The sequence below is a fragment of the Podarcis tiliguerta genome (genome assembly GCF_965153285.1).
Source record: "Podarcis tiliguerta genome assembly, chromosome: Z".
NCBI lineage: Eukaryota > Metazoa > Chordata > Lepidosauria > Squamata > Lacertidae > Podarcis > Podarcis tiliguerta.
This window is the reverse complement of record NC_139553.1, coordinates 13,479,805-13,498,521: the sequence shown is the minus strand read 5'-3', so window position 1 is coordinate 13,498,521 and position 18,717 is coordinate 13,479,805. Positions and strand designations below refer to the sequence as shown.

General features: G+C 45.2%; 2 protein-coding genes across 17 annotated transcripts in view; both read right to left on the bottom strand.

The window, feature by feature from the left end:
* The window catches only part of LOC310669594 (uncharacterized protein), a 570,356-nt gene that overhangs the window by 359,602 nt on the left and 192,037 nt on the right, over window positions 1-18,717 (bottom strand). The window lies entirely within an intron of this gene.
* NUP214 (nucleoporin 214) overlaps window positions 1-18,717 on the bottom strand; it is a 79,335-nt gene that overhangs the window by 19,551 nt on the left and 41,067 nt on the right. For all 16 annotated transcript variants that reach the window (XR_014507177.1, XM_083423325.1, XM_083423324.1 and 13 more), the window contains 5 exons: window positions 14,468-14,543; window positions 9,286-9,394; window positions 5,801-5,906; window positions 3,421-3,482; window positions 754-2,508 (listed from right to left, as the gene is read on the bottom strand). Coding sequence is in view for 15 of the 16 variants with exons in the window: in XM_083423325.1 (XP_083279451.1) it covers window positions 754-2,508; window positions 3,421-3,482; window positions 5,801-5,906; window positions 9,286-9,394; window positions 14,468-14,543 (2,108 nt within the window). In the remaining variant the exon portion in view is untranslated. The remainder of the gene's footprint in view (window positions 1-753; window positions 2,509-3,420; window positions 3,483-5,800; window positions 5,907-9,285; window positions 9,395-14,467; window positions 14,544-18,717) is intronic.

Here is an 18,717-nt window from a genome sequence, read left to right as displayed (position 1 = left end):
GGGGAGAGCTCCCTTCGCCCCATCCCCCTGCTGTGCTTCTGGGGAGTGGACTGTCTTGATGGATCATGCCCTGGGCTTCCCCCATCACCTTTCCTGTACATTACAGGGGCCTCCAGGCAGGAACTGCATTTCCAATTCTTTCAGTGAGAAAACTAAAAATGCCCTGGATCATTGATATTTCTTCTGAAAACTTGAGGTTTTTAAAGTCACCTTTAAAATTTGGTGAGATACCACTTAAGGTGCCACAGGGCACCTCATGGGAACACAGGAAGAACACCAGAGGCTGTCTTATTTGGAGTCAGATCACTGGTCTTTCAAGCTCAGTATTGTCCACACTGACTGGCAGTGGCTCTCCGGGGTTTCAGGCAGGGAGTCTTTCTCAGCTAGCCCTGGAGATGCTGCTGGGGAATGAACCTGGGACCTTTTGCATGCAAAGAAGATGTTTCACCAATGAGTCATTGACCTTTCCCTTAAAAAATAAAGCAAGATTCTAGTCTGCATGCATCTGAATAAAGGGCTGAATTGAACAGACCCATAGCATGCTGTCTTATAACTGAGCCAGGGCACTGGGTTCAACCAGCTCAGTATTGTCCACTCTGAGTCTCATCATCTCTCCTGACCCAACATGGAGATTGTAAGTACTGAAGCTGAGACCTTCTGCAGCATGCAAGGCAGTCCCTCTGCCACTGAGCTATGGCTCTTTCCTCTCCCGCTTAACCCATTACCCCTTGGTCCCTGCACATGCCTTCTTACCTGAAGCTTGACAGAAACTGAATCCAGCCGAGGATGTTGGGGTGGTGGCAGCGGCCGCACCCCCAAAGATGGATGTCCCCTGCCCGAAGCTGGAGCTCTGCCCAAAAGCAGGGGTGCTGCTTTGGCCAAAGAGGCTGGTGCCTGCAGTGGCCGCAGGCTGTCCAAAAGTGAAGGAGCTGGTGGTGCTTGTGCTGGATGGTGCCCCGAAGACGCTCCCACTGCTGGATGCAGGGGTGGTGGAAGAAGCCATCTGCCCAAATGCAGGAGCAGCCCCGAAGGCTGCCTGGTTGAAGGTGAACCCACTTGATGTGCTGGCTGGCTGGCCGAAGGTGGGGGCTTGGCCAAAGGCTGGCTGAGCAAAGCCTGTGGAGGTGGTGGCACCACCAAAAGCTGATGTACTGAACCCGGGAGTTGCTGCCTGTGTAGTGATGGTGGAGGTGGATGGTGGCGGGGTGGCAGGGGGTTGGTTAAATGGAGAAGGCGGTGCTGCAGAGAGCTGGCCGAAGATGGGGGGCATGGAAGGGGTCACCAATGCCTCAATTGCAGGTTGGCTGAAGGCTGAGCCGGAAGAGCAGGTGGCGGGGGGTTGTGCAAACACAGAAGGGGCTGAGACATTGACTGTGAACGCAGAGGTGCCAGTGGCCGGGGCCTGGATGGACGCACTTGGGCTACAGGAAGCTGGAAGCGCTCTGGTAACTTCGGCAGGCTGAGAGGCCATGCTTGCTGAAGGCAAGGTTGCTGGAGTGTGCTGGTCCAGAGATGTTGCCACAGAAACCACCTCAGCCTTTGAATCAGTAGGAGAAGCGGCGGGAACGGCTTCTTTGGCAGGTGCTACTGTTCCCGCTGCTGCCACAGCAAGACTGATTGCATCCACCTCTTCCAACGAAGGTGTGGCCAGAGCAGGAGGATCTCGAGGAGGTTCTGGAGTATGGACCTGGGGCTGGGGCAGCAGCTGCACTGCTCCAAGCTTGCTGGCATCACTCTGAGGCAGCTTTTCAGGGCCTGGGGACGTTCTGGCATCTTCCTCTCCTTTACCTGTTGGTGTGGTGCCCACAGCAGTTGGAGCTGAACTCAACAGACTTCCGAATGACAGAGTAGAGTTTGCCGCTGGAGCAGAAGAGGGTGTTGCTGCTACGGCATTTGCTGGCTGAATCCCAAGTGCGAAAGTTGACTTGGCACCCCCTGCAGGCACTCCAAAGAGAGCAGGAGACCCTGTGTTGACCAATTGGACATTGCTGAAGATGGTGCTGCCAGACGTTGATGTTAAGCTGGTTGTCATCACAGAGGCAGCCACCTCTGTTGGTTTGCTGACCTGCAAAGAGCTTCCAAGAGTAAACCCAGAAGGTATTGTGCTCACTTTTGCTTGCTGTCCTCCTGTGGCATTAACAGGTGGAGGCTGTTTGGTAGTGGCAGCCTTGGAATTCTCATCAGCTTGACCGACTCTTAACCCAGAGAAACTCCCAAGGGTCTCCCCAGCAGCGGTGCCCTGGAAGAGGTGATCTCCTTGTTTTAATGGAAGCCCTTCCAGTTTCCCAGAGGTTGAGAAAGGGACGGAGGCCACAGGGGCTGAGGTCACCTGGCTGTTTGCCAGGCTTGGATCTCCTGAGCCACTGCTTGTCATGGGGACTCCTGGAAGACTGGACGGTTTTGGGGACCCAAAAGTGAAGGAGCTCTCCAGAGGGGTTCCAAATTTCACGTTCCCGCCAAGGGGAAAGGCATCAGGCTGGCTCAGCTGTTTTGGAGGAGAAGGTATTGCTGCCAAGGCACAAGAGAAAGACACAAAGCAAATAAATTTCAAAGGTAAGGTTCACTGATCACCACCACCCAGCTCCAAAGCAGCATAAACCCTAGAATTCATATCTCAGAGGTAGATCACCTGTTTTGCCTGCAGAAGGTCCTAGGTTCAATCCCAATCAGCATCACCAGGCAGGGCTGGGAGAAACTCTGCCTCAATCACTGGAGAGTCACTGTCACTCAGTGCAGACAATACCATGCTAGGTGGACCCTAACAGCTCAACTCAATCAAAGGCAGCTTCTTATGTCCCTCTGCTTAGTTTGTTGAGTTGTGTATTGTTTGGTTTAACCTCCAAAACCTTTTCCCCTTCCTCTTCCAGACCATCAGTTCCACAGTCTGTTACATAAACCACCCACCAACTTCTGGCAAACTGCAGCTATAGATCAAGTCAACCAGGTATTCCCAATCTCTTGAAACATTTGCTTCTGTTTACTCCTTTCCTGAAGACAGGAGTGCCTGGCGTGCTCTGGTCCATGGGGTCACGAAGAGTCAGACACGACTAAACAACTAAACAACACTCCTTTCCTACTGCATATATCTAGGGAGGTTTATGTTTAGTGGCAGAGCTTAGTGGTAGACCATATTCTTTGCATGCAGAAGAGCCTAGGTTCAACATCCAGCATACCCAGTTAAGAAAAAGGCCATCAGATGCTGTTGAGCTTTATCATCCCTGACTGCTATGGACATGCTTGCTGGGCCTGATGGGACTTGTGGTTCAGAAACATCTGGAGGGCTAAAGGTTCCTTATCCCTGGATTAGAGAAGGAAGGAGTTGTGGCTGTACCAGCAGGACTAGAGAAGTTGTCCCGTCCCCCCCGCCTGAGGGCCACGTTCTCTTCAAAATGCACACCCCATTTAAAAACAAAAACTCACCTTCTACTGGAGGGACAGACGTTGCAAGAGAAGTGAGGATTGCATCAAGGTTAGCTTCAGGTCTAGAAGACAAAACAAAAACATTAATGTACAATATTTGGCCTTTTCGAAAAGGGAAGCAGAAGGTTTGCGGGGGGCGGGGACGGAAGACGGTACACGTGTATACACTACATATTTGTTCCAGTTAAACATCATGGCTCTCACTAATTGGAAGTATAGTTTGGTAGGATGCCAAGAATTCACTACCTACCTACACTATGCATTGTCTATTAACACTGTGTTGCTTTTGTTTTTTTGTGGCTATATGCCACCCAATTATGCGTCGGTGAGTGGCCAAACAGATCTAGTCATCATAATAATTTCTTTAAAAGAGAGTCCTGTTTAACAACTGTGCCACCTTTCTCTCCATTTATTTTCAGGTTTTCATTACACAGGCTTTCCCCTAAAAGCAATGAGATGATGAGCTATTCTACCTGAACTGCATGACAAGATGAAAGTGTTCGCTGAGCGACCCCTCCATATATAAATTAAACATGTGCATGGTTACTTAATTTGCAGAACACATGCACAGTGCGGAATTTCAGCTTCTCCTAATTCACACATGGGGAGTCTGGGTTCCTAATCCCCCGTGACCCCTTCCCATCTGAATCAGGCGTGGGAGAGGATTTTTGCTGAACTATAATTCCGATCATCCCTGGCTATTGGCCATGCTGGCTGCAAAGGCTGGTGGGAATTGTAGTTCAGCAACCGCAACCCTGATTTAAATGGTTGTTCCCCAGGTCTGATTATAATGTGATGGAATGAGAACTGCCTACCCCATGGCAACCTTCTCCATGTGACTGCTTATGCAACTGAAGCCTCCAGATGGCAAAAGGACGATTTAGTCACCTCCATGAGTATAGATTACAGGCTTTCCCTCCCAAGCCATAAAAGCTACGTTATGGCTAACTGGGCCACTGCATCTTTTCCAGCTTCCATGCTCTCATTCAGCCCCTCCATGGGTGCATTTCAGTTTCTGTGCCTGGATCTGCATGAATGCTTTTGCCTTTATATTTTATTTTATATATCCAGTGCTGCAGGTTGCAGGGGAGGCTAGCCTGGGCAAATGAGGCACTGCCCTACTGACTTCAGTCAGCCCCCACCTGTGTTCAGTTATTGTTGTTTATTGTTTGTAAGCCACTTTGGGATTCTATTGAATGGAAAGTGGCATAGAAAGCGGCATACAATAAATCAAATCAAATCAGTGTTGCCCTTTGCAGAACTCAGCTGGGAGGACTTAGCTGGCTCTGCCTGTCATTGGCTCTGGTGCCGCCTACTGTTGGGCTCCTGACCTCCCAAACCCACCAGTCTCAATGCACACCAGTGGCTATGTGAGACATGCAATTTCTGTCCTAGCAAAAGGACTATCATTAGGGCTAGTGCCATTATGGAGAAATCGGCTTACAAATACTGCCAAGAATTCTGGTGGTGGCAGGTAATGAGATAGAATGTTGTGTGTTTGTGGGTTTTTTGTGTTCTTCTGAACCCTTGTCAACAAGAGACATGGGCAGCCAAACCAGGATAGAAGGCAGGTTGTGGTACCCTCCCCTACAACAGTTCACTTGAGCTTCATCTCCACCTCCCACGTAGTGCACATAGGCTGCAAACCTGGTCATGCCTATTCAGAAGCACTGGATTTCATTGGGCTTATTCTCAAGTGGGGTGAAGGCTCCGGTCTTGCACCCCATATTTGCTCCATGGAGCTCAAGGGGACAGCCATGACTCTCCTGTTTTAATCAAACAACAATCCTGCAAGGTATTACTGAAGGTTATTCCTCGGGTCCTCAATCTAACAGTCCAGGCATGTCCAACAGGTAGATCGTGATCTGCCGGTAGATCACTGGACGTTTGTGGTAGATCACTGGCTCCCCCCAAAAGAAGCTGAACAACCGTGGCTCCCCTTAAAAAAGCTCAACATTTAACCTCCTCCGTGAAAAAACTCAACAACTTTGACCTGAACCCCCCAAAAGGAGGTAGATCACTGCCAGTTTTTAACTCTGTGAGTAGATTGCAGTCTCTTGGGAGTTGGCCACCCCTGTAATAGTCTAATGCAGCCAGATGCTCTCCAGCTGTTTTGGACTACAACTCCTACCACCATGGGGCTGATGGGAGCTCTAATCCCAAACAGCTAGAGGACACCACGTTGGCCATGGCTGCTCTAACCAAGACTCGAACTAAGAGGCCAGGTTGGCCTTCATTGCTCAGCCTAACACACCTCTCAGGTATATAACCACCACATTACACCAGCTCTCTGAAAAGTGATCACGTGTCTTGCTGTTGGTAACACTACTGCTACCAAGGGACATCAAAGAAACGGAAACAGAAAGACGTCCATACATACACAGAGGTGGTAAATGTGAACGCTTTGTTGAACTGGGCAGCTGTTGATGGAGTGGGCGCAGCAGCAGCAGAAGTCACGGATGCTGGTATCTTCTGAGGGCCTTGCCCTGGGATTGTAAATACAGCACAGAGTTATACACACACCACAGATAGAAGGGAGGGGAAGGGGGGAGAAATTGCACTGTCAGCTTTCCCAGGACAAGTATTTTTGAGTTACTATGTTTTATACCCCACCTTTCATCCAACTATTTAAAGATGAAGCAAAGATGATGCAAAGCAGATGCTCTGCCATTAAGTTATGGGCTCTTCCTGGGACTTGCTGTGTTACCTCCCAAGACAGATTGGGCCATAAGAAGCCCTCTCCCTTTCCTGAAGACAAGTAATGATAGAGGAGCTAGTAACACTCAAGCCTAAGACAACAAATTCTGGGCTCTGAAAACTGGCACTGAGGGGGTGGAGGCAGAGGGAGAGATTATATGACTGAGCTCCAATAAGCAGATCAAGCAGCTTTCCATAAATGTATCAGCTTAGCAAGCCTTTGCACCACTCCGACTCCATCTCCACTGGAAATATGAACTCGTATTCGTGTATGAGAGACAATACTTTAGAGGAGTTATAAAGGGGGCGAATGCATGAATGGTGTGAAGTGTGTGTAGGAGGGGGAGGGAGAGGGAGAAGGAATCAATGAATGAATCAATAAATAAATAGTATATGGGAAACAGAATGAACAAATGTTGGCGTGGTGAGAGAAAGGATGGTGTTGCTCTGCCCCAAATTTGGCTACAGTCCTGCCCAATACCTTCTCTCCTGCCCCCCCCCCCCCCCGCATGGAGCCCTTGATGGATTACCCCACAAACAAATGTATCCCTTGCAGGGGGGAAGGTTCATAGAGGAGAAGGCTATCAGTGACACCAGTCACAAAACCTATGCTCTACCCTCTATTGTCAGAGTCAGCATGGTTGTGAATACCAGGTTGGCCACTGTAGGGAAAGGATGCTGGACTAGATGCCCCACCCCCACCCTTTGGCCTCATCCAGCAACCTGGCTCATTTGTTCCCAACTCCTAAGTTCACATAAACCGTAACCGGCCTTTAGAACTGAAAAACATGGTTTTTACCATGGTCCTACCATGGTTTCCTAGCAGTGTTTGGCCTGAATCCCCACACACCCCAGAATCGCACCAACCCCCTTTTTCAGGGCTGTTTGCAGGTTCCCTCCTTGCACGACAAAAAAGTATTGCCAATGCCGGTAATAAAAATGATTTCAGTTTGAGTGGTTACCTAACCAAAGCAAGAATCAGTCTGGATTGTGTATGCACTGAAAGGAGGGGTGATGAACAGAGAGGCTGACAGCCACTACCTCCCAAGAGGTAATAGCACTGTGTATTTTTATTTATTTATTTAACTGCATACAAAAGCTATCAAGAGACCTTGGGCAAACATCTCTCGAAATTGTCACCATAACAACAAATGTTCAAAATGCGGCAAGAGTGGGTTCTGGAAACTCTTGCGTTGGCTAAGGGACTTACACTGCAAGGCTGGAAAGATGAATAGTTTATCACTCAGCGGCTCAAGGATCTCACTGCCATGAACATATACTTACACTTACTCAATTTCGTTTAGATACCTGTTTTGGGACTGCTTATATTGATGTGTACATTTATACAGCAATATTTTTCTGTTAGAATTCCAAAGAAAGGGTTGTGTCCAGTGCTAATGCTGCTGAGAGCAGACCCACTGAAATTAAGGGGCATGATTAACTCGGGTCCATTAGTTTTAGTGGGCCTACTCTTGAGTAGGACTAGTGCTGGAAACAATGAAAATATGTATTTTTAAAAAACAATAACCATAATTATTTTAAAAGGCAAGGAAAGTGCTTTAGGATTCAAGACCCAACATTTCCAGCTTGCTCATGATTTAAATCTGTCCTGTTTGTTAAAATAAAAATGAAAATGTCATTTCTGAAGGGGGATGAGGTCTGTTGCTTTCACGTTCCACTTGTGAGCCTCACAGAAGCACCTGACTGAGCTCCACTGGAGAAAGAAGGCTGGATGAAATTGGATCCAGAAAGACTTTAAAAAAAAAATCTTCACCCCATGGTTGCCAGCATTTCAGGTTTTAAGTGTCATTACCTATTTATGTAGCCAAAAAGTCACAATCCCTGCACAGCAGACTTGAATGCCCAGAACTGTACACATGATTCCTGTTGGTGGTTGCACCACTGATTTGTACAATGACATTACAACACTGTCAGTTTCATCCCTAATCCTGTTCCTAAAGATCCTGGAACCAGCCCTTTCAATGGCTACTACACCCTGGTGGCTGATGTCTTCATTGAGCTTATGCCACTACAGCCCTAAATTCTTGCTCCTAGTCAGTAATTGTCACTTCAGATCTTGTTAGCTGGCAGTACCCAATGTTAGTCCTACTAACTGAAAATGATGGGACATGACTGACGGGTACATTGATTTCAGAATGTCTACCCTGAGTAGAACTTAGCTGAATACTGTATCTACCTGGCTCAATTTCACTATTTGTTGCAATTGGGATACTTTTACCCCATGGTACATCATAATTGCCTTGAGCAGGCCAAGTCCCTCTTCTTTCCCCATCTGTCTGCAATTTTCTGCCCCCCGCGACAATACTCAGGGGAGACGTTCTGAAATCAAGCTTCTACATTTCTGCTTAACTAAGGAGTCCTGCAAGTGTGTTGAAATTATGATTAGTTTTGGGGAAATGCCATTTCTGAACAGATAAGCACTCTATGTTAACACTATTGGGATGGGACCTGCAGTGAACCACTGGTGGGTGGAACGCTTCCATTCCTTCTGCCAGCCAGCCAGCTCGGACCCTTCCCCAGGTTACTCCATTCCATTGCAACCCCACCCCCACATTTTTCCTGTTTTTCTCCTAAGGCACTCAGCATTGGCCACTGTGCATGCTCAGACCATATTGGGCTATTTTTGGCTCCACTGATGATTGGTTTTCTTGTACTTCTGTAAGCTATAGAGGGCCACCCCCTCAGGTTCTTGTTTGTTGGTGGCTCTACTTTGGCTACAGTCCCATCATCTCTCAACAATCAAGTTTACTATTAGAAGCAGAGATGTGGATCCTCTGGTGCTTTCTGCTTCTCGCCCTGGGTTGTATCCAAGCTTTACCTGTCAGAGTAGACCCACTGAAATTAATGGATCCGAATTAGTCACATCCATTAACTACAACGGGTCTATTATGAGTAGGACTAGCACTGGTTTCCTACTCTTTGGATCCCCCTCCCTTTAAATATTAAGGCAGGTGCCATCTCCAGTGTCTTTTGGAACCTACTGAAGATCGTCTTCTTCCCACAAGCCTTCTGCGTACAGATCTTTCCCATTTTGCATCTGCTTAAGAACTGTGTTTAGACAGTTTATCTTGTGTTTTTGCTGCTCTGGGTGCCTTTAGGAGAAGGGTAAGGATATCAATTTGAACAACAACAGCAGCATAAACTGACCTGTGCTCTTTTTGCCAGCTGATGGCTGGCCAGTAGATGCCATGGTGACACTTGCCACGGAAGCAGAGTTGGGTGGAGACTGCATCTTAAGTGAGCTTGGTGAAGGTCCCTAAAACAAAACAAAACAAAACACAACAAAACACAATAGTAGTTAGGCCAAGAAGCATGCAAGGAAGGATAAGGGCTTGAGAGATGGTGCACTCTAGGGCAAGAAATAACTACAGGCAGCGACCATTTTGTGCATATCTGATTGACGCGCGACCACCGACACCCCCTGAAAATGAACTTGTAACATCAGGATTTGAAGATAGAAAAAGTACTAGTTTACAGAAAACAGAATGGTTGGATTTTAACAAATGAATATCATATGAAGCTGCAGGACAAAGAACTGAAAGTTATTTTACTCTTTTCTACATTTCTTTAGTTTTTTCTCTCTTTCCCTTTTCTCTTACTTTCTCTCTCTTTAAGTCTGTCCTCTTTTCTTCTTTCTAACTTTGTTCTTTTTTTAGACTAAGTAGCTGTTTTAGTATATTATAAAAAGATACTTTGCAATTGGTATGTATTTTTGTTTATCTATGAATGCCAATACATAACTTTAAAAAGAAAGAAAGAAAGAAAGAATGAAGCTTTCTGGGAAATGATTTATAATGAGATTTAAAAAATGATGAAGATAACTTTTGTGAAAAAAACAGCAGCTTTTATTTTAGGTATAACTGATGGAGAAGTACCCAGGGGACAGGGGGGAAAAGTTTATGTATGCTACCACAACTGCTCGAATGATTTATGCCCACAGATGGAAGAAGAAACAGTTCCTATAAAAGAAGATTGGCAATTAAAATTAATGGAGTATGCAGAAATAGTGAAACTCACCAGAAGAATAAGAAATCAAGAAGAAAGACTTTTAAAAATAGAGTGGGGAAATTTTATTATTTGAAGATATACTATAAAAAATCAAAACATTAGTGGGACTGATATAAACACATGCAGTAAGAGATAATTAAGTGGAAGATAAGGGAAAATGAATATATTTGAATTGGATATGCAGTAATAAAAAGATATAGAATAAGTAACCACAGAAAGGAGGGGAGGGAAGTCAAGGGGAAGGTAAATTAGATTTGTAAATACTTTGTTTTTCTTGTTAAAAATATATGTAAAAGGTGAAAATGAAAAATGAAAATTAAAGAAAGAAAGCTTGAGTTTGTGCAGTCTGTAAGAGACTGAGCATTAAAAACTCTTCCCTCATGGGGCTTACGAAAGGCAGTTAAAACAATGGGAGAAAACTGGCATATCTCCCCAAAATTATGCCACTACTCAGTCCCATTTCCCAAACTGGACTGCGACATATGGATTGCTTTTAAGGGCTTGAAAACAGAATTAATCTGATCATGGTTATAATACACAATAAATTTAAATAAGCTCTGAGGCTTGAGTCTTCTTACTTACGTTATCCTGAAGTTTTCCTGTGCCTTTCAGTTTGAAGAAAAAAGGAGGGTTAGCAATTTGCCTCCCTTCTTCTATACCAAACTCCTCCCTGACTGCCCTATGCTATCTTGCAGCTTTTGACTTGCACTGGGCTAGGAAGCAAGCGATTGGCAGGGAGATGTCCTCTTCCTTCGTCATAGTTTTAAACAACTTTGGCAACAAGTGGCTTACTTTCATTTTGTACTATTAACCTTTGCCTTTTGCTTTGTATTTTCTTTCTTATTTTATTACTTTTTAACTGTTACAACCTGCTGCTCTCGCTTATACCTTTAAAAATTGTATTATTATTTTTTATTATTATTATTATTATTATTATTATTATTATTATTATTATTACCCCAGCCATCTGGCTGGGTTTCCCCATTCACAATTATAAGGTGGCAATTCTAAGCAGCAGCATTAAGGATAAGTTGTGCATTTGGCAACCTGCCTGTGTTTTAACTCTTTTAAATTGAAAAACTTACATTCTGCCCTTCAAAACTCTGCAGATAGGCTAGTCTTGATTATAAGAATAGTTCAGCTTTAGCAACTGCACAGCCATCAGGACAGAAGAGCCAGAAGTTGTTTTGCTTTGTGAAATAAATAAAATAATAAATAATAATAATAATAATAATAATAATAATATTTATACGCCACCCATCTGGCTGGGTTTCCCCAGCCACTCTGGGTGGCTTCCAACAAAACACTAAAATACAATAACCTATTAAACATTGAAAGCTTCCCTAAACAGGGTTGCCTTCAGATGTCTTCTAAAAGTTTGGTAGTTATTTTTCTCTTTAGACATCTGGTGGGAGGGCGTTCCACAGACCGAGAAGGCCTCTGCCTGGTTCCCTGTAACTTGTCTTCTCGCAGTGAGGGAACCGCCAGAAAGCCCTCGGAGCTGGACCTCAGTGTCCGGGCATAAAGATGGAGGTGGAGACGCTCCTTCAGATATAGTGGACCGAGGCCGTTTAGGGCTTTAAAGGTCAGCACCAACACTTTGAATTGTGCTCGGAAATGTACTGGGAGCCAATGTAGGTCTTTCAAGACCGGTGTTATATGGTCTCGGCGGCCGCCCCCAGTCACCAGTCTAGCTGCCGCATTCTGGATTAGTTGTAGTTTCCGGGTCACCTTCAAAGGTAGCCCCACATAGAGCACATTGCAGTAGTCCAAGCGAGAGATAACCAGAGCATGTACCACTCTGGCGAGACAGCCTGCAGGCAGGAATGGGTTTTACACACACAAGAAGGAGGGAGGAGTGAACAGCAGCAGCACTTGTGGCTGCTAAAAACTGGATTAGGTTCTCCTTGTTTTAAAGCTAATACAGAGGCAGCCACTAACATATTTGTAAGAAAAATTAGGCCAATAACTTTGTCAAAAGGGACAGGGTGCACAGTCTAGAAAACTTCCTGTGGCGGAAGAGGCTTTGCCACTACGAAGAGAGAAGACTAGCTTGCTGCTAATGGGCCTATTCTTGCCCTGCTAACTAGTGAGGCTTGTGGAATGAATGGGACTCTCTTGAAAGCCCCTGATGAACTCTGCTTTTAGTCTCCTGCTATTTCTTCAAATTACAGGTGCTGCTGCCAAGCACCACAAGCCACAGCCTGGTGTAAAAAGGTGCGTCCTCCTAATGGCCTCAAGACAACTACGACTTGATCTTGGAGGCCAGGGACATAGATCCTTCAAACTCGATTCCCCGGTGGAAAAGAAGAGGAGCAGGAGCTTAACAACACCTATCTGAACACCATAGATGTGTGTTATGATCAACTTGTGTGGGTCATACCATTCCTACCACCTGAGGAGAAGGGGCAAGCCCATTCCTTGCATGCCTTGTTTTCTCCTTTGGATGCCCAATCACATGGATTGATCCAGAGAACAAAGACTGTCATCCTTCAGACAATTTTTTGGGCCTGAAAAGAGCAATCCTTGGTTCTCATTCTGTTTTGCGTGTTTCTTCTCAATTGGTTAGAGCATGGTGCTGATAATGCCAAGGCTGCAAGTTCAATCCCCATATGGGGAAGCTGCATATTCCTGCATAGCTGTGTATTCCTGTGCTGCAAGGGGTTGGACTAGATGATCCTCAATGTCCCTTCCAACTATGCAATTCTATGATTTTATGATTCTTCCTCACAGGGATACATGCCTTCAGAAAACCTTTGGGACTGAAATACAATGGTACCTCGGGTTAAGTACTTAATTCGTTCCGGAGGTCCATTCTTAACCTGAAACTGTTCTTAACCTGAAGCACCACTTTAGCTAATGGGGCTTCCCGCTGCTGCTGCGCCGCCGGGGCACAATTTCTGTTCTTATCCTGAAGCAAAGTTCTTAACCTGAAGCACTATTTCTGGGTTAGCGGAGTGTGTAACCTGAAGCGTATGTAACCCAAGGTACCACTGTATCTGATTCATGGACTCTATTCCATAGCTTCCCCCTTGAATTGCTTATAGTTCTACTGTAATATTTTGAGTACAACATCCTAGGCTTACTTGTCATACTGCTATTATTGCTTGTTCTGTGTGTGATCTCTAGAGCTACAAAGGGCATCAGCAGGATGTAACTGAGATTGTAACGTTGGCAAGTAAATAGGGTATTGTAGAGAAGGTGTTAAAGAATTACGTTCAGGCTGCATTAAGCATGTGTCATGAATGCTGTGTGCACATAAGTTGAAAGAAAAATGAAGCAGAAAGCCAAAAAAGAAAGTGAAACAAATGGTTGGAAGTTTAAAGGAGAATTATGAATTCCAAAGCAAAGGTAAGGGGGCTTTTTTTCTGAACAAAGGGAGGGATTGTTGGATAATTACAGTGGAACCTCGTGTTATGGACGGGATCCATTCTGGAGGCCTGTCCGTAACATGGAACTGACGCAAGCCGAAGCGCCACATCTGCACAAGGTGCGATTTAGCGCTTTTGCGCATGCGTGAGTGGCAAAACCCGGATGTAACCCATTCCAGTACTTCCAGGTTGCCGCAGGATGCAACACGAAAACACGTAACCTGAAGCGGATGCAACATGAAGTATGACTGTATAGAATGGAAATGTGTGTAAGAAGGGCTGAGCCCAGAGTATTGTACTTGAGCCCTAATATTTCCCTAACAATATACTATTAGTCACCTGCACAGGCCTGGTGGAATAGAATAGTTAGCAGCAGGCATTTAAAAGTTGGCACAGAAGATGTCTACTGAATCTCCCGTGGCAGAGTGTTCCACAGGACTGGGCCGATGACACTAAACGCTTGGTTTCTTGTTGTCATCAAGCAAGCCTCACCAGCTTGGGGTATGACCAGACACACACCTGCAGATGATTCTCAGTGATCAAACTGGGATATAAAGGATTATTAGGCAGTATCTTGGATCTATGAAGTCAGGGCTTTGTAAATGAATAATGGACCTTGAACTTGGCTTGGTAGTAGAGGGACAGCTAGTGCTAATGTTTCAACAGTGGTGTCATATGGGACAGGACATAAGAAGCTAAACTTATGTGCAAGTCAGATGTTTAGGTCCATTTGGCTCAGTATTGCCTACACTGACTTGTAGTGGCTCTCCAGGGGTTTCAGGCTAGGGACTCTCTCCCAGCCTTAACTGGAGATGCCAGGGATTGAATTTGAGGTTTACTGCATGCAAAGTAAGTGCTCAAATACTGAGCTACACCCCTTAGCAAAAACTCTGGTCTCTACGAAAGGAAAGGTCTATAAAGAAAGAGAAGTTTCAAGGGACGGGTGATACCTGGCTCACTTGATTGGTAGCTACAGTTGCCAGAACTTGGTGGACAGCTTGTGCAGCCGACTGAGGAACCGATGACCTGGAAAAGGAAAAGGGAAAAGATTTCAGAGGCCAAACAAACCACCAAAGAATTCAACAAACAAAACACAGGAACAAAGGAGGCTGCCATTGAATGAGCCAGATTGTTGGGGTGCATATAGAATCATAGAATAGAATCATAGAATCATAGAGTTGGAAGAGACCACAAGGGCCATCGAGTCCAACCCCCTGCCAAGCAGGAAACACCATCAGAACACTCCTGACATATGGTTGTCAAGCCTCTGCTTAAAGACCTCCAAAGAAGGAGACTCCACCACACTCCTTGGCAGCAAATTCTACTGTCGAACAGCTCTTACTGTCAGGAAGTTCTTCCTAATGTTTAGGTGGAATCTTCTTTCTTGTAGTTTGGATCCATTGCTCCGTGTCCGCTTCTCTGGAGCAGCAGAAAACAATCTTTCTCCCTCCTCTATGTGACATCCTTTTATATATTTGAACATGGCTATCATATCACCCCTTAACCTCCTCTTCTCCAGGCTAAACATGCCCAGCTCCCTTAGCCGTTCCTCATAAGGCATATAGCTCGGTATTTCCTACAGTGAGGGGGGAAAGTATTTGATCTCCTGCTAAATTTGCCTGTTTGCCCTCTGATGAAGAAATGACCAGTCCATAATTGTAATGGTAGGTTTAATGTAGCTGTGAGAGACAGAATAACAACAGGAAAACCCCCAGAAACCCAGAAGACAGAAGTCAGAGATTGATGTGCATTATAATGAGTGAAATAAGTATTTGATCCCTTTGCAAAAGATGACTTAGTACTTGGTGGCAAAACCCTTGTTGGCAATTACAGAGGTCAGACGTTTCTTGTAGGTGGCCAACAGGTTTGCACACATCTCAGGAGGTATTTTGTCCCACTCCTCTTTGCAGATCCACCAAAGTAGCCACCAAAGTAGTCAGAGGGCAAACGGGCAAATTTAGCAGGGGATCAAATACTCCCCCCCCCCTCACTGTACACTGAATGGCAGAGGCTCTCTCCCAGCCCTTCCTGGAGATGAGGAGGATTAACTCTGTGTGACAGCATAAATGCTAAGCTGCCAAAAGAAAATGCAAGATTCTCAAAGGGCGTGTTGCCTGCTGCACCCCTTCATGAGTTACTGTTGTGCCGATTACATTCTGCCAAGATTGCATAATTCTCCTCCATCTTTGCATAGGACAAGATTGGGTCCATAACATCATTCAAGACGCAGTAGAGTCACCCTTCAAGTCAGTGGCAGCTTGGAGTATGTTTGCATGAGTCTCTGCTCCATCAGTTCGGATGGGTTATGCCTAGTGCAGAGACTCAATCAAACGCACCAGAGATAGGAATTCTCTAGCCTTTTTACTACTTTCATATTTACTCCATTTTTATCCCATCCTTCCTCCAAGGGCTGCATTCCCTTCTGGGGGCAACATGCCAATAGGAGGTGGGGCAAGAGGCAAAAGTATGAGAAGCAATCATTGTAATTTTTTTACTTTCGTACAGTAGGCTAGTTTCTACAAACACACTGATCCACCCCTCTCTATCCTCCATCCAAACAAGCAAGCTAGAGGCTTTATAAGAGTTCACGGGCACAGCCCAGCAAGGCAAACACACTCAAGATGCACCCCCACCCCTACACTGCTTGTGGGCTTCTTCTTGGTTCCTGTTGATAGCAGAAGACCTGTGGTCTGATCCAAGAGAATTCTTTTTGTGAGGGTGTTTGCAGAAGGCTTGCTTGCAGCAACAGCCAGGAGTGGGTAGGGGATGCAGAGAGAAAGTGTTGCGTTCCCCTTTGGTGTGAGTGTGTGTATACACACAAACACACTCCTCCATTTACATAGACTGGGTTCTTTTATTTTTTGTCACACTGACAATAACATGAATCAATCCCTGGCATCTCCACCCTAGTTAGCCACTGCCAGTCAGTGAAGACAGTACTGAAATAGATGGGTCAATGGTCAAACTTCGTTACAAGGCAGTTACAGCTCTCTGTGTACCTATTTGGGAAGTGGCTGCAGCTTGATGGTAGAGCATGAGGAAATTTTGTCCATGGTATAATTATTTTCCACCTAGACATTTTGATACATTGGCACACTATTTGCAAAATTTAACAATTCCAAAACACAGGCGCACTTTCACTTACGCAAGATTAAATATACTGTCTTCAGCTTTACTTGAGGGTCGATTTCATTGGAAAAAAGCTTATGCCAAATGTGGAGACGGCAGTATTGAATCAGTAGCTCATGTGCTTCTACCTTGCACCCTTTATAAATATTTGAGGAGTGAAGTTATTACCCCTCTACTATTGTCCATACCAGGTCACTTAACCATTGCTACTGTGACTTTTCTTCTAGCAGATCAAGATAACCAGGTGACAGCAAAAACTGCAATTTTTTTATCAGGCGCAATTAGAATAAGATCTGTTATTTGATTGTTGATGTAAACCTCCAGAATGTATTTTATATAGTTACGTTTTTACCTCTATGCTGGGTACATTGTATTTTATTTTATTGCTATGGCTAGTGGCCGATGCAAATAAAGATTCTTCTTCTTGATGGTAGAGGATACGCTTTAAATGCAGACAGTGCCAGGTTCAATCCCTAATATATCCAGGTAGGACTGGGAAAAGACTCTATGCTTTAAATCCTGCAGAGCTGCTGCTGGTCAGTGTAGACAGTACTGAGCTGAATGGAATCAATGGTCTGGCATAGTATAAAGCATCTTTCTATGTCCTGACCAGTTCTCATTCTCTTTCTCTTGTTCTCTCTCTCTCTCTCTCTCTCTCTCTCTCTCTCTCTCTCTGTTCCTAGGGTAATCGTGTTCCTAATTAATATTTAACCCTTGAACCAGCCATGTGCTGGGATTATGAGACGTAACCATCACCATCAGTGGCGTCAGATAAAGCATGTGCAAAATCCCAGCAGGATATATATAAAAGACAGGCTGGCAAGCACAATATGACAGAGCAGATGTTTTTCACAGTAGCAGAGGGAATAAACAGAGCAGACGGATGGCCAAAAAAGCAGGCAGATCTGATGCTAGTTTGCAAGGAGGTTAATTTTTCACATTGAAAAAAAAAAAAAAAAAGGGAAAGGAAAGGAAAGGAAAGGAAAGGAAAGGAAAAAAAGGTGGGGTGAAAGGCAGGCAATGGAAGGAGTTTGTGAATGACAAACAAAAAGAAGGGGACATAAACCAAAATGTGGCCAATTCACCTTTCAGGATGGAACACCAATCAATCACCAACTTACATAAAGGAATGACAGGTGATGTCTTTTCCACCGTAAAAAGGGGGCAATTTGCAAAGAAGAAGCAGCAGCTGAGAGGGGGGAAAGCTATGGCTGAGTGGTAGATAATCTGCTTTTCATGCAGAATGTCCCAGACAACTCTAGGCAGGCCTGTGAGAAACCCCTGTCTGAAATCCTGGAGAACTGCTCCCCGTAAATGGAGACAATACTGAGCTACATGGACCCGTTTAACCTGGTATAAGGCACTTTGTTCCCAACTTAGCAAGTGTATAGACAACTACGCATATTTGACCATCTGGCTGGGGATTTGTTTGGAGATGCTCTGAAGCGATAAACACGCACCAGGTGCTATCGTGCTTAATTGGGACTGGCAAGGTGGGGTGGTGGGGTGAAGGAGGTGGACATAAAAATCAGAGACTTGTATCCTCCATGTGACTTCAGGAAGGTTGAAGGTTAAATTGAACTCCCAATTTATGCAGGGGTTACATCCCGGAGCCTCGTGTGTAAGTGAAAATCGCTTCAAGTAGGGAGCAACCTCTAAACTCCTGTTAAATGTTCTCTCTGCCGCTCTCTCTCCAATCCAGAGCAAAAATACTGTACCAAATATACAACTTCAACTGGAATTGAAACTCTAGAGCTGGAAGGAAGCTAGAGGACGAGTGGAAAAGCAGTAGTGGTGGCTGTGCTGGCACACATCAGCTGTTAGGCGGGTCATGCACAATGTATATGGGCCATGCGCAAGTCAATCACATGCAAGTGGGGGGTGCCTGTATTTGCATTCCGGTTCACTAAATCAACATGCAATTTAATTCTGGAAGGCCAGGGGACTAGAAACTTTATTTTAAAGACGAAAGCCAAGACCATGGAATACAGAGAGCCTCTTCTTTTTCAATGGCCCCTTTGCTCCTTTAAAAACAAGCCAACCAGCTTCAGGAGCCCAAGCAGAGGCTCAC